We start from the raw sequence: 25,233 nt of genomic DNA, 5'->3' as shown, positions 1-25,233 counted from the left end.
AAAAGTACCCAATTGTCATACTTGAGTAAAAGTAAAGATACCTTATGTTACAGATACAGGTATCCTGTGTGTGTATCCTGTGTGTGTATTTATTTTCTCTCCTTCTCCCCTCCTCACAGGTGGCAATCATCATTCCCCAATCAGTCATCAATCAGTCGCTAATCAGAAGACACACCTCCTCCTGTTTACATTACCCAATCACATCCCCTTTACCTTGGTTAAAAACCCATTCAGTTGTTTCCACTGTAGCCTGATCTCTTGCAATATCTCTCTCTTTCTCTGGATTGAGCGCTTTTGTTTTGTTTGAGCACCTCCATATCACTTTGTCCCCACCTGTGAGTATTGTTTTTGTTATGGTGTTTGACAGTGGGAAAAGGGGGAACCAAGACAAGTTGCCCCTGGGCATACACTACCCGTAGGACTACTTTGTCTAAGAACACTAGTTAGAACTGGGCGGACCACCCACTGTATTTTTGGTTAGTTAGCTGTATGGAAGTAGGCCAGTTTAGGGGTATTTTTGGATATTTGTTTCTTTCCTTGGGTCCAGCTCAGCCCCTTTTTAATTATTATTATTATTTTTTTTAGATATTAGTGGTCTGTGGTTATTTCGTTCTCACCGTTACTTTGTCACTAAGCTTTGCATGAGTTATGTTACGGGTCTCGATACCACCCTCCCCCCTAGACTGCCGGGACAAAGGGATTCCTAACACCTTCATTGAAAATGACTCAAGTGAAAGTCACCCACTAAAATACTACTTGAGTATTTTAAATATACTTAAGTATCAAAAGTAAAGGTACAAATCATTAAAAATTCCTTATATTAAGCAAACCAGACACTTATTAACCCTTATTTTACCAGGTAAGTTGACTGAACACATTCTCATTTACAGCAACGACCTGGGGAATAGTTACAGTGGAGAGGGGGGCGAATGGGCCAAGTGGAAGCTGAGGATGATTAGGTGGCCATGATGGTCAAGATTGGGAATTTAGCCAGGACACCGGGGTAACACCCCTACTCTTACGATAAGTGCCATGGAATCTTTAGTGACCACAAAGTCAGGACACCTGTTTAACGTCCCATCCGAAAGACTGCGCCCTATACAGGGCAATGTACCCAATCACTGCCCTGGGGCATTGGGATATTTTATTTTAGGGGTTCTGTTTTTGTCATTCTATCTGTTTGGGATTCTTGCAGTCAATTTGCAGTGTACAAATGATGTATAACTATTTGACGTCCCCTCACATTTCTCTAGCATAGGCTACTTTTAATGAATGATATCAACAAAATGCCAGTGTTAAGTGACTAATTTTCAGTTTATCATCTATAGGCTACTAATGTACAGTAGTTACGTCAAAGGGACTGTGCCAATTCAGACAGTTTCAGCGGCAGATAGCGCCTATCATGTATATTGTCATCCAGTTGGTTTAGGCTTATCCAACATGAACAGGTCAATATAACTATGTCGTGTGTTATCTCTACACTGCGATAAATTACATTTATCAGGAATGATCAAATGAACAAGGATTAAATTAGCTTTTTAAGTGACCATCCAATCTTGGAAGACTGAAAGAGTATGTTTAAATGCTGTACATAGCTGCCTGCACCTGGCCGCCAACAAAGCTGCATATACTACCCACCACTGCGACCTGTACGCTCTCGTTGGCTGGCCCTCGCTTCATACTCATCGCCAAACCCACTGGCTCCAGGTCATCTACAAGACCCTGCTAGGTAAAGTCCCCCCTTATCTCAGCTCGCTGGTCAACATAGCAGCACCCACCTGTAGCACGTGCTCCAGCAGGTATATCTCTCTGGTCACCCCCAAAACCAATTCTTCCTTTGGCCGCCTCTCCTTCCAGTTCTCTGCTGGCAATGACTGGAACGAACTACAAAAATCTCAAACTGGAAACACTTAGCTCCCTAACTAGCTTTAAGCACCAGCTGTCAGAGCAGCTCACAGATTACTGCACCTGTGCATTGCCCATCTATAGTTTAGCCCAAACAACTACCTCTTTCCCTACTGTATTTATTTATTTTGCTCCTTTGCACCCCATTATTTCTCTCTACTTTGCAATTCTTCCACTGCAAATCAACCATTCCAGTGTTTTACCTGCTATATTGTATTTACTTCGCCACCATGACCATTTTTTTGCCTTTTCCTCATCTCACCTGCTCACATTGTATATAGACTTTTCTACTGTATTATTGACCGTGTTTGTTTTACTCCATGTGTAACTCTGTATGTGTTGAACTGCTTTGCTTTATCTTGGCCAGGTCGCAATTGTAAATGAGAACTTGTTCTCAACTTGCCTACCTGGTTAAATAAAGGTGAAATAAAAATAAAACATGACTGTCTTATTGGCTAAATGAGGAAAGTTGCCAGTGAGACCAAACGTTCCAAGCTGATAGAACGTAGCTCAACCGCAAGTGAAGAAAGGTTCAGAGAAGTTGACCACCACTGACCCGGCTCGAAAGGGAAGATGAGGACCATGATCTCAAGTTAAACCATCATACACAGTAATAATTATGGAGACATGGACAATGGCGACAGACAAACACATCTCAGGAAATTCCCTACAATACTGGCAAAGACAGCTGGAGTTTCCGCTTTTCAAAACAGCCTTGTTCTCAAATTTCAGTGTACAGAGCTGGAGGGGATGTTCAATATTATGAGTGCATGGATGATTTGTGTGTTGTGGGAATTTCCTGTACTGAAATCAGCTGATTTAACCAATTGACTTTTCAAATGCAACTATTGCATATAAAATGCTCAGAGCAGAACCTTAATGATTTACACCAAAGATATGGTTTTCCTTAATCTCTGTCTACACTTCTGTATGTCAGAGATGGGGTGATGAGGGGATACCTATAACCAGTTAATATTGCAGGTGTGAGCGTTATTTATAATAATATGGAGAAAAATCGGACCTCTCCGAAATGAAAATGGATGGCCCTCCCTTCCGCAAAATATACATTATCTAAACCCTCACCGACCGTTTGGGGGGGGGAAGCCCCTCCCCTATACCCAAAATAATAATTAAAACTTCTTGGACAGACCAGACCCTTAGATATACAGTTTTAGAAACTGTTCTGTTTTGTAGGTATTAAAAATGCAGCGCAGGAATTTTGATGGTGTGGGCCAGAAGGTTGTGCGTTCACAGACCACCATGGACAAGAGTAGAGATGGAAAGATCTCCTTTAAGATCTGATTTTTTTATTTTTCTAAATCATGCAATTCTACTAATTTTACATTAGCAGAATATATTTTAATACCACACACACATTACTGAAATTACAGGAATGAGCATAGATATGCCTGTGTTCATCTCATATGTAGACAAACTGAATTATGCCTGCTCCAATTTGCCTACTTTCAGCCCCATGAGTTGCCTATTTCTGATTGATTGTGCTGGGGATTCAAGTTTCAGCACCACAATGCAAGTGAATTCAATCTGGCTTATTGTCAACTCTGATAAATACACTGAACAACAATAAACGCAACATTCAACAATTTCAAAGGTTGTACGGAGTTGCAGTTCATATAAGGAAATCAGTCAATTGAAATAAATTCATTAGGCTCTTATGTATGGATTTGACATGACTGGGAATACACATATGCATCTGTTGGTCACAGATACCTTAGAAAAGGTAGGGGCGTGGATCAGAAAAGTAGTCAGTATCTGTCAGTATCAGCACCATTTGCCTCATGCAGCACAACTTCTCCTTCGCATAGAGTTGATCCAAAGCATCCCAAACATGCTCAATGGGGGACATGTCTGGTGAGTATACAGGCCATGGAAGAACTGGGACATTTTCAGCTTCCAGGAATTATGTACAGATCCTTGCGACATGGGGCTGTGCATCATCATGCTGAAACATGAGGTGACACAGCAGATGAATGGCACAACAATGGGCCTCAGTAATTTCAATGCACAGAGATCCTATCGATAAAAATGCAAATTTGTGTGTTGTCCGTAGGTTATGCCTGCCCATACCATAACCCTACCATAGGGCACTCTGTTTACATCTTTGACATCAGCAAACCGCTCGCCCACACGAATCCATATAACGTCGTCTTCCATCTGCTCGTTACAGTTGAAACTGCTATTCATCCGTGAAGAGCACATTTTTCCAACGTGCCAGTGGCCATTGAAGGTGAGCATTTGCCCACTGAAGTCAGTTACGACGCCGAACTGCAGTCAGGTCAAGACCTGGGCGAGGATGACGAGCACGCAGATGAGCTTCCCTGAGATGGTTTTTGACAGTTTATGCAGAAATTCTTTGGTTGGGCATAAGCCACCTCCAATGTTGTTTTTAGAGAATTTGGCAGTAAGTCCAACCAGCCTCACAACCATAGACCACGTGTAAATACACCAGCCCAGGACCTCCACATCTGGATTCTTCACCTGCGGGATCATTTGAGACCAGCCACCCAGACAGCTGATGAAACTGAGGAGTATTTCTGTCTGTAATCTTTAGTGGGGAAAATCTCATTCTGATTGGCTGGGCGGGCCTATGCCCTCCCAGGCCCACCCATTTCTGCGTCCCTACCCAGTCATGTGAAATCCATCGAATATTTCCTTATATGAACTGTAACTCAGGAAACAAATAATTTTTGTTCAGTATACATTTATCAAGTATGATAAAATTAAAAGGATTAACAGGGATGAGCTTTTTCAGTGACCATCCAAAGAGTATGTTTAAATGCTGTACATAGGAATGTCTTATTGGCTAAATGAGGAAAGTTGAGAGTGAGACCAAACATTCCAAGCTCCCAAGTTAAAACAATCACACACACAGTAATAATTATGGAGACATGGACAATGGCGACATACAAACACATCTCAGGACATTCCCTATAATCCCGGCAGACCGCTGGAGTTCTGCTTTTAATACAGCCTCATTCACCAAATTCAGTGTACAGAGCTGGAAGGTATGTTCAATATTATGAGTGCATGGAGGATTTTTGTAGTGGGAATTTCCTGTACTGAAATCAGCTGATTTAACCAATTATTGACTTTTTGTTGTGACAGCTAGAGATAATAATAACAAAACAAAACACACATGCTCTATCGACTGAGTTGGTTAACAACTTCCAGATTGTAATAAGATATAATGGGGGGAATATAACACAGTAAATTCACAGTGTACTGCAGAGAAAGTAACAGTAAATCGACATGTATGTGATGATGCCAGAGAAGCCACCCACTGGGAACAGACGTCAGTTCAACATACATTTTTGTCAGCTAATGTGAATTCAAAGTGAAATAAACAAACATTTTTACCAGGTCAATGGATTTAGGTTAAAAGTTGAGTAAAGACAAATGAAAGGAAATCAAATTCCTTTATGTTGATGACTTTTTGCAAATCCAATAGGTTTTCCACGTTGATTCAATGTCATCAGAAGGAACAACGTAAAATAGATTTAAATTAAAACAGAAACATTAATTCAACCAGTTTGTGCCTAGTGAGCGGGTTTTATAGGATATATTGTCAAAGGTGTTGTTAAACCCGAGACAAAGTGAAACGCAATCAGACAACAAACAAACCTTATGCCAAAGCAAATCAATATGCCCAACTTAGAGTTGATTAATAACCACAAGCTTAGCCAATGTGTCAGGTGAATCCACATATTTGGATGTTTGAGTAGCCTACATACAAACTGCTGTCCCTCAGTATCAGCTTTTATATGACCCATCTTTATGAGACGGTACAATGTCCATTGCAGTTAAGTTATTGCCTGGCTAGAGTCTGATAAGGTTCCAGGCATCCCATAATGTAACTTTTTTTGTAATTACTGAATTACTTTTAGTTAGTTTAACCAAATAAAGTGAAACCACAAATATTTTGTTAATCTCCACCTTTTCATACATCTGTCCAGTGAGGATGTGTTTGAGCTGTAACATGACATATAATAATGATACAAGCTTAACAGCAGCTGTGTGACGTGCTTCCTGAGGTTAACTGAGGGACACATTTAGGTGATGCACTACTCAGGGGTCAGTTATCATACAATAGCAGTTCTTGTAAGTTAACATTTACTGTTCATGACTGTAAACGTACCCTAGTCTCGAACTTCAGCACTGTGCAATTGAGGTCAACTTTTAAAACACCCAGGCACATATTACACCAATATCTTTGGTATTACTCTTGCCTTGGCAATGTTTTAAAGGGTTAGATACAGTAGATTGTTCTACCAAATATGGCCATGTTTGTCCCTAGAAATAATAAAAAATTATAGTATAATAACAATAAAAAAATATTTCATAGAATAAGGATAGGATCAACTTTAAGGTCCCTGAAGCATCTTAGAAAACTGGATGAAACTTAAAAAGGTGAGGAACATGATGTCCAAGATGGATATCAGTTCACATAAAGTATGCATAAACATTTTATTTTATCCACATTCATTGTCTGTAAATTATAAGCTTATCTCTGAAAATCCCGACACAAATAGCTTGTGTTGTTTTATTAATAAAACAGCCTAAGGATACAGAGCTGGAGCGTGTCAAATATTATGACTGGATGGTTTGTTCTGTTGGACTTTCCTGGCCTTGTGGCATGTTATTCATATTTTTCATAATAAAAAAAATAATTTAAGAAGTATATATTTTTCATACATAGGACACGGCTAACAGTAACAGGTTGATAGCGACAATTGAAACCCTTCCAGAAAATAATAGTGCCGCATCAGAAGCATCTGTACCTTTTCAGACAGTAGAATTCTGCTCCTGCATAGAATGTTCAGCATTGTTTCCCTGACAACAAACGTTGCTAATTGATATGCTGTTGTGCTCTTTTTCTGATGTTTTTAAATGGTAGATCGATGTGTTGTGTTTTCTACTAAATGTATTGGTACGCCATTGTATTTAACAAACTTCAAAATACTTTCCTTAGGAGAGTGGTCTGCAAGCAGGCACCAGGCAGGGTGCACGTAGGCAGCTCGAGGTCATTTGATTGGCAGTTCTGGTTGCCTGGAGATAGAAGTTAGTTCAGCTTCAGAATGGACATTCCTTTACAGACATGTTAAATAACCCTTCAGTGGAGCTTCAAAACTATCTCCTGAGAAGGTTTCGTGGTGACATTTAAAAAGCTGTAGTGAATGTACCCTCAGACAAACAAACATGCCATAGCCAAGGGGCCACATTCTATGTCTTAAAGGGGTATAAGACAAACGGTTTTGTCATATTTCAGTCTTCTATGATGTTTATAAAATGTAATACTGGGATGCAAACTCAAAATTGAATACATTCAACTCGGACATGGTACAGGTATTTTTCTAAGCCCACAACCATGTGTGTGGGGTGTATACTTTTGTTTCAAAGTACATTTGTTTAAGGCTACCTTGAAACACTCTGTGTGACCTTGAATTAGCCCACTTCAGTAAAAGGTTAAGTAACAAATAATGTACACAGATGGCAAAATGTAATATAATATAAGAATCTTTGGATTCTTCACCTGCGGGATCATTTGAGACCAGCCACCCAGACAGCTGATGAAACTGAGGAGTATTTCAGTACCCCTACCTCCCCCGGCTATGCTTACAGAACTTCTGTTCTGCAAAGACTTATGTAAGAACCACCACGTGGTCTAAAGGGTTGCGCTACAGCGACCATATAAAAGTTCAGCCCGTTACACTAAGCGGCACACAGGAGCTTCACATGAGAAGAGTCCTATCACTTGCACTCCCTTCAAGCAAGACATCCACAGACATTCTCAATCCTGACAGCAATGTCACCTCCAAGCTCTACAGGTAAGTTGATATTCTCCAATGAGGGTTAAAGCATTTTTGCAGTCAAACATTGCCTAATGACCTTTTCATCTCATCTTTAAAACATAATTATTCAGTTTGTAAAAAAGATTCTCTAGAGTAACTTATTTTAGGCCTATTAATCCTCACAAGCTCCTTTAATACAATTTCTAGTTCTGCTTTGATATCCATCTGCTGTTTTTCTTCGTAGGTCTTCAGGTGTTTTTGAGTAATAATATTGTCTGTTTCCCCTTGCAGACCTGAAAAAGACTAAGTCAAAGAAGAATAAGGATCATCATTACACAGACGTGCACGGCCTGCCATGCATTGAGAAGATCGTGGCTTCTGTCGATGAGACCCCAGAGGCCATCAGCACTAATATCAGTGGAACTATCCCAGAGTGGATTAGTGGCAATTTCCTCAGAAACGGACCAGGAAAGTTTGAGATTGGTAATAACAAGTGAGTATATTTTAAACAAGCTATATAAGTTTAACCAGAATCAAATGAGGAGAAAAATGACTATTGCTGCATATATGAAATGATTTACTGTACTATATTAACTATTTCTTCTGCTTCTCAGATTCAACCACTGGTTTGATGGAATGGCCCTCCTGCATCAATTCAAAATCGCGGGAGGCCAGGTGACCTACAAGAGCCGCTTCCTGGGCAGTGACTGCTACACAGCTAACAGTGAGAACAGCCGCATCGTTGTGTCTGAATTCGGGACTGTGGCCATGCCAGACCCCTGCAAGAACTTCTTCCAACGCTTTCTGTCCCGGTTCGAACTGCCAAGTGAGTTTACAGTTCAAGTCTGCAATTCAAGAGTTTGAGGTCAAAGAGTGGAGAATATATGACAGACGGAGAATTGATTTACGTTGTACTAATCACATGAAAACTGTCTTTGGTCCACAGAAGCGTCAGATAATGACAATGTGAGCTTTGTGACGTACAAGGGTGATTACTATGTGAGCACAGAGACAAACTTCATGCACAAGGTGGACCCTGAGACACTTGAGACAAAGGAAAAGGTAGGCCTTGGCTAATAAAATATTGCATCGGATCTACGAGTGTGTAGCTTTTCCTTTTCTTTTTAAAGATCTACACAAACACTACCTACAGTAGCCTCATACAGTACAAAGGGTTCCATTCAGTATAAACAAATAACCAAATGATTCCGTTGAAATATTTAATAAGAGACCTATTACGTTATAAACTCAGCAAAAAAAGAAACGTCCCTTTTTCAGGACCATGTCTTTCAAAGATAATTCGAAAAATCAAAATAACTTCACAGATCTTCATTGTAAAGGATTTAAACACTGTTTGCCATGCATATACCATAAACAATGAATGAATATGCACCTGTGGAACGGTCGTTAAGACACTAACAGCTTACAGACGGTAGGCAATTAAGGTCACAGTTATGAAAACTAAGGACACTAAAGAGGCTTTTCTACTGACTCTGAAAAACAGTAAAAGAAAGATGCCCAGGGTCCCTGCTCATCTGCGTGAACGTGCCTTAGGCATGCTGCAAGGAGGCATAAGGACTGCAGATGTGGCCAGGGCAATGAGTTGCAATGTCCGTACTGTGAAACACCCAAGACAGCGCTACAGTGAGACAGGACGGACAGCTGATCGTCCTCGCAGTGGCAGACCACGTGTAACAAACACCTGCACAGGATCGGTACATCCGAACATCACACCTGCGGGACAGGTACAGGATGGCAACAACAACTGCCCGAGTTACACCAGAAACGCACAATCCCTCCATCAGTGCTCAGACTGTCCGCAATAGGCTGAGAGAGGCTGGACTGAGGGCTTGTAGGCCTGTTGTAAGGCAAGTCCTCACCAGACATCCCCGGCAACAACGTCGCCTATGGGCACAAACCCACCGTCGCTGGACCAGACAGGACTGGCAAAAAGTGCTCTTCACAGGCGAGTCGCGGTTTTGTCTCACCAGGGGTGAAGGTCGGATTTGCGTTTATTGTCGAAGGAATGAGCGTTACACCGAGGCCTGTACTCTTGAGCGGGATCGATTTGGAGGTGGAGGGTCCGTCATGGCTCATCCTGACATGACCCTCCAGCATGACAATGCCACCAGCCATACTGCTCGTTCTGTGCATGATTTCCTGCAAGACAGGAATGTCAGTGTTCTGCCATGGCCAGCGAAGAGCCCGGATCTCATCTCACAGCAAGTACGGGCAAATCTGGTGCAGTCCATAAGGAGGAGATGCACTTGCAGTACTTAATGCAGCTGGTGACCACACCAGATACTGATTGTTATTTTTTATTTTGACCCCCCTTTGTTCAGGGACACATTCAATTTCTGTTAGTCACATGTCTGTGGAACTTGTTCAGTTTAGGTCCCAGTTGTTGAATCTTGTTATGTTCATACACATGTTAGGTTTGCTGACAGTGAGGATGTTTTTTTGTGTGCTAAGTTTAGGATAGGATGATTGAAGGCCTATCAAGACATTTCATTTTTGTTGATGCTCTTAACAGGTGGACTGGAGCAAATTCATTGCTGTCAATGGAGCCACTGCCCACCCCCACACAGACCCTGATGGTACAACATACAACATGGGGAATTCTTACTCTGCTAAAGGTAAGTAAGGAATCAGACCCTGCCCATTCACTAACCACCTTCACTTAAGTCTAACGAATTGCAGATTAAGAATGACAAAACACAAACCTCTTAAACCTGAAATCTGCCTGCAAAAATTGGCCAAAGGTCAGTTTTCCAGGTTCCAAATAAAACTAAAACCACCAGTGTTTTTTTCAGGTGCAATTTACAATATCATCCGTGTGCCTCCGACAAGGACAACGCCAGAAAACCCAAAGGAAACCCTGGAGGGAGCTACAGTGGTCTGTTCTATTCCTTCAGTGGACAAGGCAAGACCTTCATACTACCACAGCTTTGGTGAGCAGACCACACAAAGCCTCCAGAGGCTCCATAGCTAATGACACATTTAATGTAAACCCTCTCACCAGTAGATGGCTCACTCTGCCAACCATCTTCAAAGCAAAATGGTCATGTTTCATCCTTTTGTTAATCAGAATGCACAGCAATGATCTATCAATACTGATATGATCTGACTCAACCCCAAAAGAGTGGCAATTGATATACTGTTCATTCAATTTCAGCAATGTCGGAGAATTACGTGGTGTTTATTGAGCAGCCTATCAAAATGGACCTCTTGAAGATTGTGACAGGCAAGCTGAGAGGAAAGGGTATCAGCGATGGGATCTATTGGGACCCTAAACTTGAGACCATCTTTCATTTGATTAACAAGCAGACAGGCAAGGTAAGACCTTGGTCTAGAACGCCCTTGAGTCTCTCAATTCAGGTTGAAATTTTTGGTAAATGACAAGCTATGAACGAGACAAAGGATACTAAGCCTACAGTAATTGCTTTTAAGTTATACATTTCATTTCTGATGACTGACATCCTTTATTCTCTTCCAGCGCAACTCAGTCAAGTATCATGCCAAAGCGCTGTCCACATTCCACCAGATCAACGCCTGGGAGGAGGATGGCTTCCTGGTTATGGACCTCTGTGCCGCAGACGATGGCAAAGCCATCAACAACTACATTGTTCAGAACATGCGCAAGTCAGGAGAGGCTCTGGACGAGGTCAGTATAAGTCTAAACTGAAGGGTATAACCACTTCAATGAATAATCATTAATAAACTATTTACAAATACTATTACTAACTACAAATACATATACCATTATTTGTAAACAGTTATATGCATTAGAATTCAGAAGAATATATACTTTTTTGTATAACTTATAAAGCATTAATAATGGCTTGTTCATTAGTTATACAGTGCCTTCGGAAAGTATTCAGACCCCTTGAATTTTAAAACATTGTTACAGCCTTATTCTAAAATTGATTAAATAAAAATAATTTCTCAGCAATCTACACAAAATACCCCATAATGACAAAGCGAAAACAGTTTTACAGAAATACCTTATTTACATAAGTATTCAGATCGTTTGCTATGAGACTCAAAATTGAGCTCAGGTGCATCCTGTTTCCATTGATCATCCGTGAGATGTTTCTACAACTTGGAGTCCACCTGTGGTAAATTCAATTGATTGGACATGATTTGGAATGGCACACACCTGTCTATATAAGGTCCCACAGGTGACCGTGCATGTCAGAGCAAAAACCAAGCCATGAGGTTGAAGGAATTGTCCGTAGAGGCCCGAGACAGGATTGTGTCGAGGCACAGATCTGGGGAAGGGTATCAAAATGTTTTTGCAGCATTGAAGGTCCCTAAGAACACAGTGGCCTCCATAATTCTTAAATGGAAGAAGTTTGGAACCACCAAGACTCTTCCTTGAGCTGGCCGCCCGGCCAAACTGAACAATTGGGGGAGACGGGCCTTGGGTCAGGGAGGTGACCAAGAACCCGATGGCCACTCTGACAGAGCTCTAGAGTTCCTAGAGATCCTTCCATAAGGACAACAGTCTCTGCAGCGCTCCACCAATCAGGCCTTTATGGTAAAGTAACCAGACGGAAGCCACTCCTCAGTAAAGGCACATGACAGCCCCTTTGGATGACTATGCCAAAAGGCACCTTAAGAATCTCAGACCATGAGAAACAAGATTCTCTGGTTTGATGAAACCAAGATTAAATCATTTGGATTAATGTCAAGCGTCACTTCTGGAGGAAACTTGACACCATCCCTATGGGGATGTTTTTCAGTGGGAGGGACTCGAAGACTAGTCAGGATCGAGACAAAGATTAACAGAGCAAAGTACAAAGAGATCCTTAATGAAAACCTGCTCCAGAGCGCTCAGGACCTCAGACTGGGATAAAGGCTCACTTCCAAAAGGACGACCCTAAGCACACAGCTAAGACAACGCAGGAATGGCTTTGGGACAAGTCTCCAAATGTCCTTGAGTGGCCCAGCCAGAGCCCGGACTTGAAACCGACCGAACATCTTTGAAGAGACGTGCAGCAGCGCTCCCCATCCAACCTGACAGAGCTTGAGAGGATCTGCAGAGAAGAATGGGAGAAACTACCCAAATACAGGTGTGCCAAGCTTGTAGCGTCATACCCATGACTCAAGGCTCTAATCGCTGCCAAATGTGCTTCAACAAAGCACTGAGTAAAGGGTCTGAATATTTGTGTAAATAAAAATAAATACAACTGTTTTTGCTTTGTCATTCTAGGGTATTTTAGGTAGATAAAAAAAAAAAAAAATGTGAAATACATTTTAGAATAAGGCTGTAACCTAACAAAATGTGGAAAACGTGAAGGGGTCTGAATACTTTCCGAATGCACTGTAAGTGTAACTAGCTGAAGTCACTAGGATCAGGAATCCTACATGTGAACTGCTTGAGGTTGAAAATATGTTTTTGTTCAAATTAGGTATACAACACTATGTGCAGAGTGTTTCCCCGGCGATTTGTTTTGCCTCTCAACGTAGACAAGGAGACACCCAGTGGGCAAAATCTGAACACACGCCCTGACAGTACCGCCACTGCCACCAAGACTGCTAAGGACAAGGTGTGTGAATAATAATCATAAGTCTTCTGTTATACATCACTGCTGAAATACATCACTAAGCTAAGCTCCCGAGTGGGGCAGCGGTCTAAGGCACTGCCTCTCAGTGCTAGAGGCGTCACTACAAACCCTGGTTTGATCCCAGGCTGTATCACAACCGGCCGTGAGCGGGAGTCCCATAGGGACAATTGGCCCAGCATCGTCCGGCTTAGGTGAGGATTTGGCCGGGGTAGGCTGTCATTGTAAAATAAGAATGTTCTTAACTGACTTAGCTAGTTACATTTAAAAAAATGTCCAAGTTCAGTAAACAAAAGGTTGTGATTACCCTCATTATGTGAATATTCACTATTAGAGCCTCATTAACTCGCTCTCTGCAGGTGTTCTGTACACATGAGGATCTGCACGATGAGGAACTCCATACGTATGGTGGTCTTGAGTTCCCACAAATCAACTATGCCAAGTACAACACCAAACCATATCGCTACTTCTACGGTTGTGGTTTCAGACATCTAGTAGGAGACACTCTCATCAAGATGGACCTCCAAGGCAAAAAAATGAAGGTTGGATGTCATTCATTCCTCTTTTTTGTTTTTTTACTCAAGAATATCTGCATCAGTAACACAGTACTCTATTGCGATGCGTGATGTAGGCCTAGGTAATAGGAGTAGGAAATTCAATGCTGACCTTCACACTGCTGTGCTTTAAGGTGTGGGAGCATCCTGGACTGTACCCTTCAGAGCCTGTCTTTGTACCCTTGCCTGGTGCTACAGAAGAGGATGACGGTGTCATTATGTCTGTGGTCATCACTCCAAATAAGGTCAGTCCCCCTTAAACACCTATGCCCGTTTGTTAACAATTGTTGCTCTCCTAACTCCCAATGTTAGCCTCCTAATGTAAGCATGTTCCCTTTCTCTAGGACAAGAGCACATTCCTGTTGGTTTTGGATGCCAAGACATTCAAAGAGTTGGGCAGAGCGGAAGTGCCTGTGAACATTCCCTATGGTTTCCATGGGACATTCAACTCCACTATGACTCATAGAAGGTATCTATTAGAAAGAAAATTGGAGGCACATTAGAGTACTGTATTCATCTTTCATTTCTTGCCAAGTATCCTTTCTGATTATTGACTGGATAACCATCAAAACACCTTATTGTGAAGTTTACTTTAAAAGCACTGAAAAACTTGTTAGTTCCATGCAAACAAAGAAAATGTTTAATGTTCTTAAATATGTGTATTTTTTTGTAAGATTTACGTCCACTCCTGTTTTGTGAATATATCAATCCTCTACATAAACAACTTATAACAAAAAAGATGTATTAAGAAAAGACAAGGGCAATTTTAATTTGGTTCACTCACCAACGAAAAGCTTGTAATAAATATTTCAAATATACTATTGGAAAAAGTGAAATATAGGCTATGATAACACCACACAATATTCCATGTGATACACAGGATAATTAGTCCTACAGCCTGAACTGAAGCCATTGACTCTTGTGACCGACTTGTGGTCACTCACAACACAGTTACTACCTAAAAGTTAGTTTCCTGTTTGGTAATGGTTAGGCTATATTTCACTGTCTCAAGTAAAACATCATTGATTTTATACATTTTCAACAACTAGTGCTTAACTTTGGATATTGCAGACACTGAAACGTCAATATTTTTGAACCTATTTATTGTTTACAGTAGGCTACATAGGCCTAGATCTACAGTATTCCCAATGCTTCAATATAAATAGGTCATTTATAAAGAAATGAACCACAATGACACTCACATTGTGTTTGCCAGTGTGGGATAAAGAGTGAGGACAGTAAACCTAAAAAGCATACATAGAGGTCAAAATAAAAGTACTGACATGTTACTTATTGAGATCAGTGAAGAAATATTTACAAATGTCTGTGGCCCATGTAGCAAGTCTATCCCTGCAGTTTGTCAGAAATGAGAGCCAAGGTACGCCTCAAGTGATCTTTCTTCTCTTTCAGGTGTGACTCCAAGTTTCTGGCCTCCATCAATATGTCTTCCAACTCCCTAACTTGTGAAGCATCTATTGCAGCCCTCTCACTGTAGGAAACAAAGGCACTATGTATGATCGACATGGTGTATACAGATTTATAGAAAAGCATATTCACCTAATGCTTGTTAATCATAATAAAAAATGTGTGTATGCAATAAAATTGCCTGGGTACTTAACGTAATATGTGATGTGGGCAAAGCACTGACATTTAAACTCATGTGGTCTGACATTACAAAGAATGGAATGAAAACCTGTTCAACACGTTTGTCACGTTACCTTTGTTGTACCTACCTCAACACTTCAGAGTATTTGGAAAATAGCATGTTGACCTCTCTATTTGCACCTATCATTTGAAGGAAAATAAAGAGCAGTAATGTCAATTTCCTTGTAGCAAACACATTTTTTTTTTAAAGATATATAATACATGCCATTTACCAGACACTTTTACCCATAGCAAGTGTATGAACTTATGAAAGGCTGATTCCAGGAATTGAACCCACTATCCTGGAGTTGCAAGCGCCATGCCCTACCACCTGAGCTACATTCTATTATTAGCTATAAGTGATGGTATCAATTGTGCCAAACATTTATCATCCTGATCTATGAAACAGAGAAAAATTATTCCTAATGCAAATATGTGCATACCTGCAAGTGCACCCTCAAACAAATCTGAAGAGATTGAAGCTGGTGTTTTACTACTGTGTGTTTTTTTATTTTTTGCTGGAGAACTGTCACAATATGCAGATGTTTGTTCAACCTATTGCAATGAAAGAGAAAAGACAACTCTCAATGACTACAACACAATCAATATGGATTTGCAGGGCCTAGCTAATATAAAATTGATATGGCTGAGTTGAGAACAGATTGAAATACGTAAATTAGCTATCCCAATGGTAGATGGAAGACATGTTTTTCTGATGGCCCCAGGGAGTACTTTTCCAGCAGATAACATCAAAACTGCAGCATTTTCTGACCTCTTGTGCCATTTTTTTGGGGCCTTTGTTGTCCATTCCCCTCCCTGTCGGTGGCATCACTCTGCCTGGCAATGGTCACTTAAAAGTTCCTCACTGCTTTCTAAAAAGTTACGTGGAGAGATGTGTGGTTATCTACAATGGCTGATGAGAGACTACATTTTAACACAGTGTAACATGTTAACGTTGGGTAATGTTTATGCGCCTGTCTAACTGAACAATTGCAGCTAACTAACAACTTTCTACCAGCTGCAGAATCAGCACAGCTGACCTCAACTAACAAACACTGCTAACTAGCTAGCTAAAGTTTGGTTAGCCAACGGTAGCTGGCAGGGCCTAATCACTAGTTAGCTAAGATGTTTAACTTAAACACATCCTTAATTTATTTAAAGGTAATCTATCGAGGTAATTAACAAAAATGATGTTATGATAAATTGATTAGCTAGCTACCTAAAACATTTGAAAAGTATACTTACTTTTGCGTATCCGTTTGGTTTGCCAAATTCGAATTCCGAGTGTTTTGCGCGAGCCAATCAGAACGTTCCATCAATTTCACGAACCAGGACGTGCTACAGTTCACACTATCATGATCTACCGCCACCTACTGTCTCTAGACAGCGAAAAATATGCCATAATTTTTGGGACAAAATCCAATATCCCAAAATAATCCAATATCTTGATGGCAATGTCTGATTATGCAACGAACCTCTGGTACTTTATGATCAGCAAGTCCTGAATTGCATGATGTTTATACTTGTGTGTTGTCAGTCCATGTGCTGCCTGGCTGTCTTGTCTATAATAAAGGAAGTCGGATTTTTATTTAATTTAACTAGGCAAGTCAGTTTGGAGCAAGTTCTTATTTACAATGAAGGCCTACCCAAGCCAAACCTGTCCTATAGGACTCTCAATCACGACCAAATGTGATGCAGCCTGGATTCGAACCAGGTACTGCAGTGACACACATCTCTTACGCAGTTGTAAATGAGAACTTGTTCCCAACTGGCCTACCTGGTTAAAAAAATAATAAAAATCAAACATTTACACTGCGATGCAGTGTCTTAGACCACTGCACCACTCGGGAGCCCAAAATTCCCTTATGTTATCTGTGAATTGATTTAACTACCTCTGTTTTTGAAGATAAGTGTTTTTTATATGTGGAAACGAATTGCCTTTAAAATGTGTGTCTGCTGTATGAACACAATGACGATCCTTTTGATCACTGTTTCCCAAAAAAACCTGTGCCTGGTCAGCACTATTGGTATAGGGTAGCTGCACCTCCAATCACTCTCAATGACACATAACCATAGATAGAACAATGAGCTGTTGCAGACCAACCTGCTACTGTAGAAGCTGCTATAGACCACCAAGTGTTAACAGTCAGTATCTGGATAACATGTGAAATGCTTGATAATGTATGTGATATCAACAGAGAGGTATATTTGGGTGAATTAAATATTGACTGGGTTTCATCAAGCTGCTCACTCAAGAAAAGCTTAAAACTGCAACTAGTGCCTGCAACCTGGTTCAGGTTATCAGTCAACCTACCAGGGTAGTTACAAACAGCACAGGAATAAAATCATCAACATGTATTGATCACATCTTTACTAATGCTGCAGGAATTTGGTTTAAAGCACTATCCAAATCCATTGGCTGTAGTGATCAGAATATACAGTAGTAAGCATATCTAAGAAGTTCCAAAGTTCCAAAGGCTGGACCTAATATAGTGTATAAGAGGTCATACAATATGTTTTGTAGTGATTCCTATGTTGTGGATGTAAAGAATATTTGTTGATCTGTGGTGTGTAATGAGGAGCAACCAGACACTGAACTTGACACATTTATGAAATTGCTTATTCCAGTTACTAATAAGCATGCACCCATTAAGAAAATTACAGTAAAAACTTTTAAATCCCCGTGGATGGATGAGGAATTGAAAAATTGTATGGTTGAGAGGGATGAGGCAAAAGGAATGGCAAATAAGTCTGGCTGCACAACCAATTGGCAAACGTACTGCAAATTGAGAAACCATGTGACTAAACTGAATAAAAAGAATAAGAAACTATACTATGAAACAAAGATAAATGACATACATAAAGAATGATTGTAAAAAGTTTTGGAGAACCTTAAATGAAATGTGGGGCAAAAAGGCAAACCCAGCACCATTGAATCAGATGGCTCATTCATCACATAACCCACTGATGTTGCCAATAACTTAGACAAGATTAGAAAACTTAGGCATGACATGCCTGCAACAAACGCTGACACTAAACATCAAAGTATAACTGATCAAATGATGAAAGACAAGCATTGACATTTTGAATTCCGTAAAGAAGTGAAATTATTGTTTGCTATCAACGATGACATGCCACCGGGGTCTGACAACTTGGATGTAAAATTACTGAGGACAATAGCGGACGATATTGCCACGCCTATTTGCCATATCTTCAATCTAAGTCAACTAGAAAGTGTGTGCCCTCAGACCTAGAGGGAAGCAAAAGTAATTCCACTACCCAAGAATAGTAAAGCCCCCTTTACTGGCTCAAATAGCCAACCAATCAGCCTGTTACCAACCCTTAGTAAACTTTTGGGAAAAATGGTGTTTGACCAGATGCAAGGTTATTTTACTCTAAACAAATTGACAGCAGGCATTCAGCACGCTTAAAGGAAGGACATTCAACAAGCACGGCACTTACACAAATGACTGATGATTGGCTGAGAGAAATTGATGATAAAAAGATTGTGGGAGCTGTTTTGTTAGACTTCAGTGAGGCTTTTGACATTATTGATCATAGTCTGCTGATGGCTTTACACCCCCTGCTAAATTGTGTATAAAGAGCTACCTGTCTAACCGAACACAGAGGGTGTTCTTTAAAGGAAGCCTCTTCAACATAATCCAGGTAGAATCAGGAATTCCACTGGGCAGCTGTCTAGGCCCATTACATTTTTCAATCTTTACTAATGACATGCCACTGGCCTTGAGTAAAGCCAGCATGTCTATGTATGCGTATGACTCAACACTAGACACGTCAGCTATTACAGTGAGTGAAATCACTGAAACACATAACAAAGAGCTGCAGTTAGTTTCAGAATGGGTGGCAAGGAATAAGTTAGTCCTAAATATTTCAAAAACTAAAAGCATTCACTAAACCTCAACTTGTAAAAAATCATGTGGAAATTGAGCAAGTTGAGGTGACTAAACTGCTTGGAGTAACCCTGGATTGTAAACTGTCATGGTCAAAACATATTGATAAAACAGTAGCTAAGATGAGGAGAAGTATGTCCATAATAAAGCGCTGCTCTACCTTCTTAACAACACTATCAACAAGACAGGTCCTACAGGCTCTAGTTTTGTCTCACCTGAATACTGTTCAGTCGTGTGGTCAGGTGCCACAAAGAGAAACCTCGGAAAATTACAATTGGTTCAGAACAATGCAGCACATATAATAATATGCATGTAAATCTCTCATGGCTCAAAGTGGAGGAGAGATTGATTTCATCACTACTTGTGTTGACATGCTGAATGCACCGAGGTGTTTGTTAAACTACTAGCACACAGCTCAGACACCCATGCATACCCCACGAGACATGCCACCAAGGATCTCTTCACAATCCCCAAGTCAAGAACAGACTATGGGAGGCGCACAGCACTACATAGAGCCATGGCTACATGAAACTGTATTCCACATCAAGTAACTGATGCAAGCAGTAGAATCAGATTTTTAAAAAGGATACAAATACACCTTAATTGAACAGCGGGGACTGTGAAGAGACACACACACAGGCACAGACACACATACACATGATAAGACATGCACTCTATGCATACGTACACATGGATGTTGTATTGTAAATATGTGATAGTGGAGTAGTGGCCTGAGGGAACACACTAAATGTTTTGGGTAAAGTGTTATGAAATGTAATGTCAAGTAATATTTTTAATTGGACATAACTGCCTTAATGTTGCTGGACCCCAGGAAGAGTGTGTAAAGGGGATCCTTAATAAAGAGGATCTTTAATAAATGCAAATATAAAAACCCAGCCAGAGCTAGTTATAACAATATTTGACATACAGTGCTTTCAGAAAGTAATCAGACCCCTTGACCTTTTACACATTTCATTATGTTACAGCCTTATTCTAAAATGGATGAAATTTAAGAAAATCCTCATAAATCTACCCCATAATGACAAAGCAGAAACAGGTTTTTAGAAATGTTTGCAAATTTATAGAAAAATATATTTCAAAAATACCTTATTGGCATAAGTATTCAGACCCTTTGCTATGAGACACGGAATTCAGCTCAGGTGCATCCTGTTAACATTGATCATCCTTGAGATTTTTCTACAACTTGATTGGAGTCCACCTGTGGTAAATTAATTGATTGGACATTATTTGGAATGACACACACCTGTCTATATAAGGTTCCACAGTTGACAGTGCATGTCAGAGCAAAAACCAAGTCATGAGGTCAAAGGAATTGTCCAAGACAAATTGTGTCGAGGCACAGTTGGAATCACCAAAATTCTTTCTAGAGTGTTCCAGTCAAACATTCCCTGTAAACGGTGATCTCTGAAAGAGGGAGAATCTTGGAACCACCTAAATTCTTCCTAGAGCTGGCTGCACGGCCACACTGAGCAATCGGGGGAGAAGGGCCTTGGTCAGGGAGGGGACCAAGAACCTGATGGGCACTCTGACAGAGCTCTAGAGTTCCTTTGTGGAGATGGGAGAACCTTCCAGAAGGACAACCATCTCTGCAGTACTCCACCAATCACGCCTTTAAGGTAGAGTGGCAAAACGGAAGCCACTTCTCAGTAAAGGCACATGACAGCCTTCTTGGAGTTTGTGAAAGACACCTAAAGACTCTCAAACCAGGAGAAAAGATTCTCTGGTCTGTTGAAAACAAGATCAACTATTTGGCCTAAATGCCAAGCGTTACGTCTGGAGGAAACCTTGCACCATCCCTATGGTGAGGCATGGTGTTGACAGCATCATGCTGTGGGGATGTTGTTCAGCAGCAACAACTGGGAGACTAGTCAGGATCGAGGCAAATATGAATGGAGCAAAGTACAGAGATCCTTGATGAAAACCTGCTCCAGAGCTCTCAGGACCTCAGACTGGGGAGAAAGTTAGATTTTTGTCATTCAGATTTTTTGGGGTTGGTACATGTGTAAGGATTTGCCATGTAGTGTTGTATACAATTATTTATATATATATCATTGGTTGTATATCATGTTGTATATCATATTTTTCAAGTGCATCCACAACTGTAAACTCATTCAATATACCAAAAAGTCGCTAACAACGGGCGAGTTCATTTTCCATTGCCCGGTGCCCGTGATGTCCGGAGTTTATACATTTTAGACATTCCATTGGTCCTTAAGTGAAATCTCCACCCACACGACGCACCGAGACATGCAAAACGAACTTGCCCAATGCAACGAGCATACTTTGCTTAGGAGAGGGGGATGATGGGGGTGCCTCCTACGCTTACTCCAATCGCCTCTCGAAGGAGCACTTCTAGTTACCCAAACGAAACATACACAAACATGGCGACAAGACAGACAGTCAAGATGCTGTCCCCTCTTAGGTTTACAATATATTTGTTATTTTTCTTCGCTCCTGGTACATTTTCCTCCACCCTCCGTCTTCATCGAGACCAGCGGTTATTGCTACTGCAGGACAGGGGTTTTTCTACGGTGAACGCAAATGAAGAATGTATCCATGGAATAGGCGCCGATGCGAAACGACGAGCTGCACGTAATGCAAGGGAAGACAGAGTTTCGGGCATGTATCAGCATCGCATTCGGCGGAGTGCAGTCCAACCACCCGTGCCAAAGGTGTATGGACAGGTAATGCATTACTTTTCCAGTGTAACTAAAATTCTACTGAAAGCAGCTAGCTAGCTGATCTCTCGTCAGGCTATCTACAGTTAGCTACAGTAGCTAGTTAGGTTTAGCAGCTAACGTTAACTACCTAGCTAGTTTAGTAACGGAACTCAGAAACCTCAATGTCAGCGATCGTCAACTATATTCAGCTGCGGGACGATTTTTTTCTTGTGTGGATGGTCGGGGACCTGAACATAATTACAAATCATTTGTAAATTGCAAATTGACCGCAAGAAGCCACAACATATATAATGTTTGACTAAAACATCATTTCAAACCTGGCTTACGTTTGTATACGATCAAGTGTATCTGTATTATATGTGTGAATACTTGAGAACAGATTTCTTAAATAAAAATCACTTGGAGCATTTAATAAAAAACAAAAACAAACTTGGGGCCAAATAAAACCACCCGTGGGCCAAATTCGGCCCGCTGGCCGCCAGTTGGGGAACCCTGCTGTATGGCTCTCATTTCATGCACGACCCTTGAACGAGGAGAGGTGAAGAGCAAATAGTCAGTCAGTAGTCCGTGTGTGATTATCAGTACCACTGTAGCGAGATAGCATCTCGACTTTTTAACACAGACCGTCCCCTTTCAGCATACGATGCCGTGGCGGGCGCTTTTCTCCCCGATGTAAGGCTCGAGCTACCATAGAAAGCACTGGCATAAAGAAAGCACTGCCTATTCAATGACGTCAGTCCATCTAGTAAACAAACCTTCCGTTTTACTGTCTACCAACAGACTGTTACACACACATGTATTGCACGAAGTCTTTGAATTATCTTCTTGACCAAACTAATGCAGTATTTTTATTTGACCAGTTTTTCAGAAACCCCGTGATCACAGCATGTCACCACAATCACATAGTTGATGACAGTGAACAACAACACAATTATAATTAGCCAAGACTGCCACTATAGTCTTCCCCATGTGGACATGCTTGCCATATTGGATGGTGGAAATATTGCGAAGAGCCAATAATGGCAGTCTTTGTATATTATATTTTTGTTATTGATTTCTGTAAGATGTTGGGGCTGTTGTGTATGATGAATCAAATCAAATTTTATTGGTCACATACACATGGTTAGCAGATGTGATTGCGAGTGTAGTGAAATGCTTATGCTTCTAGATCCGACTGTGCAGCAGTATCTAACAGGTGACATCAACAATTCCACCACAAAACCTAATACACACAATCTAGTGAAGGAATGGGATTAGAATATAAAAATACATGGATGAGCAGTGACAGAGCAGCTAAGATGCAATAGATAATAGATAGTGTAGTATACAGTATATACATATGAGATGAGTAATGCGAGATATGTAAACATTCTTAAAATGGTGTTATTAAAGTGACTAGTGTTCCATTTATTAAAGTGGCCAATGATATCAAGTCTGTAAGAGTCGGGTCACACTGCTGAGTAGCTCCATAATGTGATTTCTTATTTGTTAAGGTAGTCAGCTCTTCAGTATTACTTAAAATGAAACTAAAAGACACTGGTGGTTGCACTGCATTCCACACAACCTCGAATTGGAACAGACAGGGTTGCTTATGTGATCAACTTTGGAAATAATTCCTCTGCTGGTCAGATGTCATGGTTTGTTCTGGACAGTCGGTGTCTCTTCTGTGACAGTAGAGGAAAGCCAATATCTTCAGGGATTAAATAGCTTTGTTCACTAGACAGGGCACTCATGGGGTTCAGCCTAGATGTTTCTAAAGGTGCTGCAGCGAAAATGCACAAATTGTTTGCCAAAAATGCACAAAAAGGTACTTTATTTGTTTATAAATAAATAAGGTTGGCTATTTGTAGCAACTAGTGATAAGGTAGGCTATTGGTAGAAACTGTGTGGCTGTTATTTTGGCATTTAAGTTTAAGTAAGCTTTCAGTCCCCCATCCCTAGCCATATCAAAACAAATCCAATGTTATTGGTCACATACACATGGTTAGCAGATGTTAATGCGAGTGTAGTGAAATGCTAACCTATATAGATATATCCTATATAGATATAATTCTCCCTTTAAATTTAATGATTGTACAAATCTGTATCGGATGTTGTCAGTGTGTGTGAAATGTGGATACAATTAATCAGTTTCTTAGTTTAAGTAAGGAATGTGGAATGTTGGTTTAAAGTTCATTCCTGATAATGAGCTCAAAAGAATGAGGAAAGGAAGTAGAAAAAACAATCTCTGAGACAAAGAATGGTGCCCAAGGGGATGGCTGCCATTTTACGGTCTCCTAACCAATTGTGCTATTTTGTGTTTTTTCGCATTGTTTGTAACTTATTTTGTACATAATGTTGATGCTACTGTCTTTTATGACCGAAAAGAGCTTCTGAATATCAGAACAGAGATTACTCACCTAATAACTGGATGAAGATAATTTCATTAATGAGTCTGAAGCGAGGATATAATGCTGCTTCCAGATGAGGACCAAATCCCCATCATTCACATGAAAAAAATAAGGAAATAAAGGGGGCGAAGATCATGGTGCCTTGTGAGAATTCGTCTGTGAGTGGGTAACCCGCCTCTACCATCCATTATATTTGCCAATGTGCAATCACTGGAGAATAAACTGGATGAGCTCTGTTCGAAACTATCCTACCAACGGGACATTTAAAACTGTAATATCTTATGTTTCACCGAGTCGTGGCAGAATGACGACACAGATAATATACAGTTGGCTGGGTTTTCCGTGCATCGACAGGACAGAACAGTTACGTCCGGTAAGACCAGTGGTGGGGTTGTGTGTCGTTTTGTCAATAACAGCTGGTGCACAATGTCTAATATTAAGGTAGTCTCGAGGTACGGCTCGCCTGAGGTAGAGTACCTCTTGATAAGCTGTAGACTTTCTTCTTCTTGAACTACACTGTTGGTTAAGGGCTTGTAAGTAAGCATTTCACTGTAAAGTCTACACTTGTTGTATTCGGGGCATGTGGCAAATAAAGTTTGATTTGCTAGACCACACTACCAAGAGAGTTTTCATTTATATTTTTCGTACCTGTCTATATACCACCACAAACCGACGCTGGCACTAAGACCACACTCAACGAGCTGTATAAGGCCATAAACAAACAAGAAAATGCTCATCCAGAAGTGGTGC

At 40.7% G+C, this 25,233-nt stretch overlaps 2 protein-coding genes and 1 long non-coding RNA gene across 4 annotated transcripts in view; 2 read left to right on the top strand and 1 right to left on the bottom strand.

Annotated features, from left to right (window-relative positions):
- Positions 1-7,641: 7,641 nt before the first annotated feature.
- On the top strand, positions 7,642-15,658 carry LOC115141707 (carotenoid-cleaving dioxygenase, mitochondrial-like). The gene is made up of 13 exons (XM_029680850.2): positions 7,642-7,751; positions 8,007-8,208; positions 8,330-8,541; positions 8,662-8,777; positions 10,249-10,351; positions 10,529-10,666; positions 10,891-11,051; positions 11,212-11,379; positions 13,130-13,267; positions 13,642-13,824; positions 13,971-14,081; positions 14,181-14,305; positions 15,247-15,658. Exons 1-13 carry the CDS (start codon positions 7,730-7,732, stop codon positions 15,329-15,331), a joined length of 1,764 nt encoding a protein of 587 aa, XP_029536710.1. The 5' UTR covers positions 7,642-7,729; the 3' UTR covers positions 15,332-15,658.
- Positions 15,289-16,832, bottom strand: LOC115141719 (uncharacterized). The gene is made up of 4 exons (XR_003865396.2): positions 16,726-16,832; positions 16,253-16,352; positions 15,570-15,621; positions 15,289-15,325 (listed from the first exon to the last, which is right to left on the bottom strand). It is a non-coding gene; the product is annotated as an uncharacterized LOC115141719 (long non-coding RNA).
- A 4,867-nt stretch (positions 16,833-21,699) lies between these two features.
- Positions 21,700-25,233, top strand: part of LOC115141697 (sortilin-related receptor-like) — a 77,697-nt gene continuing 74,163 nt past the window's right edge. For both annotated transcript variants that reach the window (XM_065000278.1, XM_029680831.2), the window contains exon 1: positions 21,700-22,096. In XM_065000278.1, coding sequence (XP_064856350.1) covers positions 21,713-22,096 — 384 coding nt within the window. In that variant the 5' untranslated portion in view covers positions 21,700-21,712. The remainder of the gene's footprint in view (positions 22,097-25,233) is intronic.

Source organism: Oncorhynchus nerka, linkage group LG14, assembly GCF_034236695.1.
Source record: "Oncorhynchus nerka isolate Pitt River linkage group LG14, Oner_Uvic_2.0, whole genome shotgun sequence".
In the NCBI taxonomy this organism is placed as follows: domain Eukaryota; kingdom Metazoa; phylum Chordata; class Actinopteri; order Salmoniformes; family Salmonidae; genus Oncorhynchus; species Oncorhynchus nerka.
Note: the sequence above shows the minus strand (reverse complement) of the source record. Positions and strands in the feature narration are given on the sequence as shown.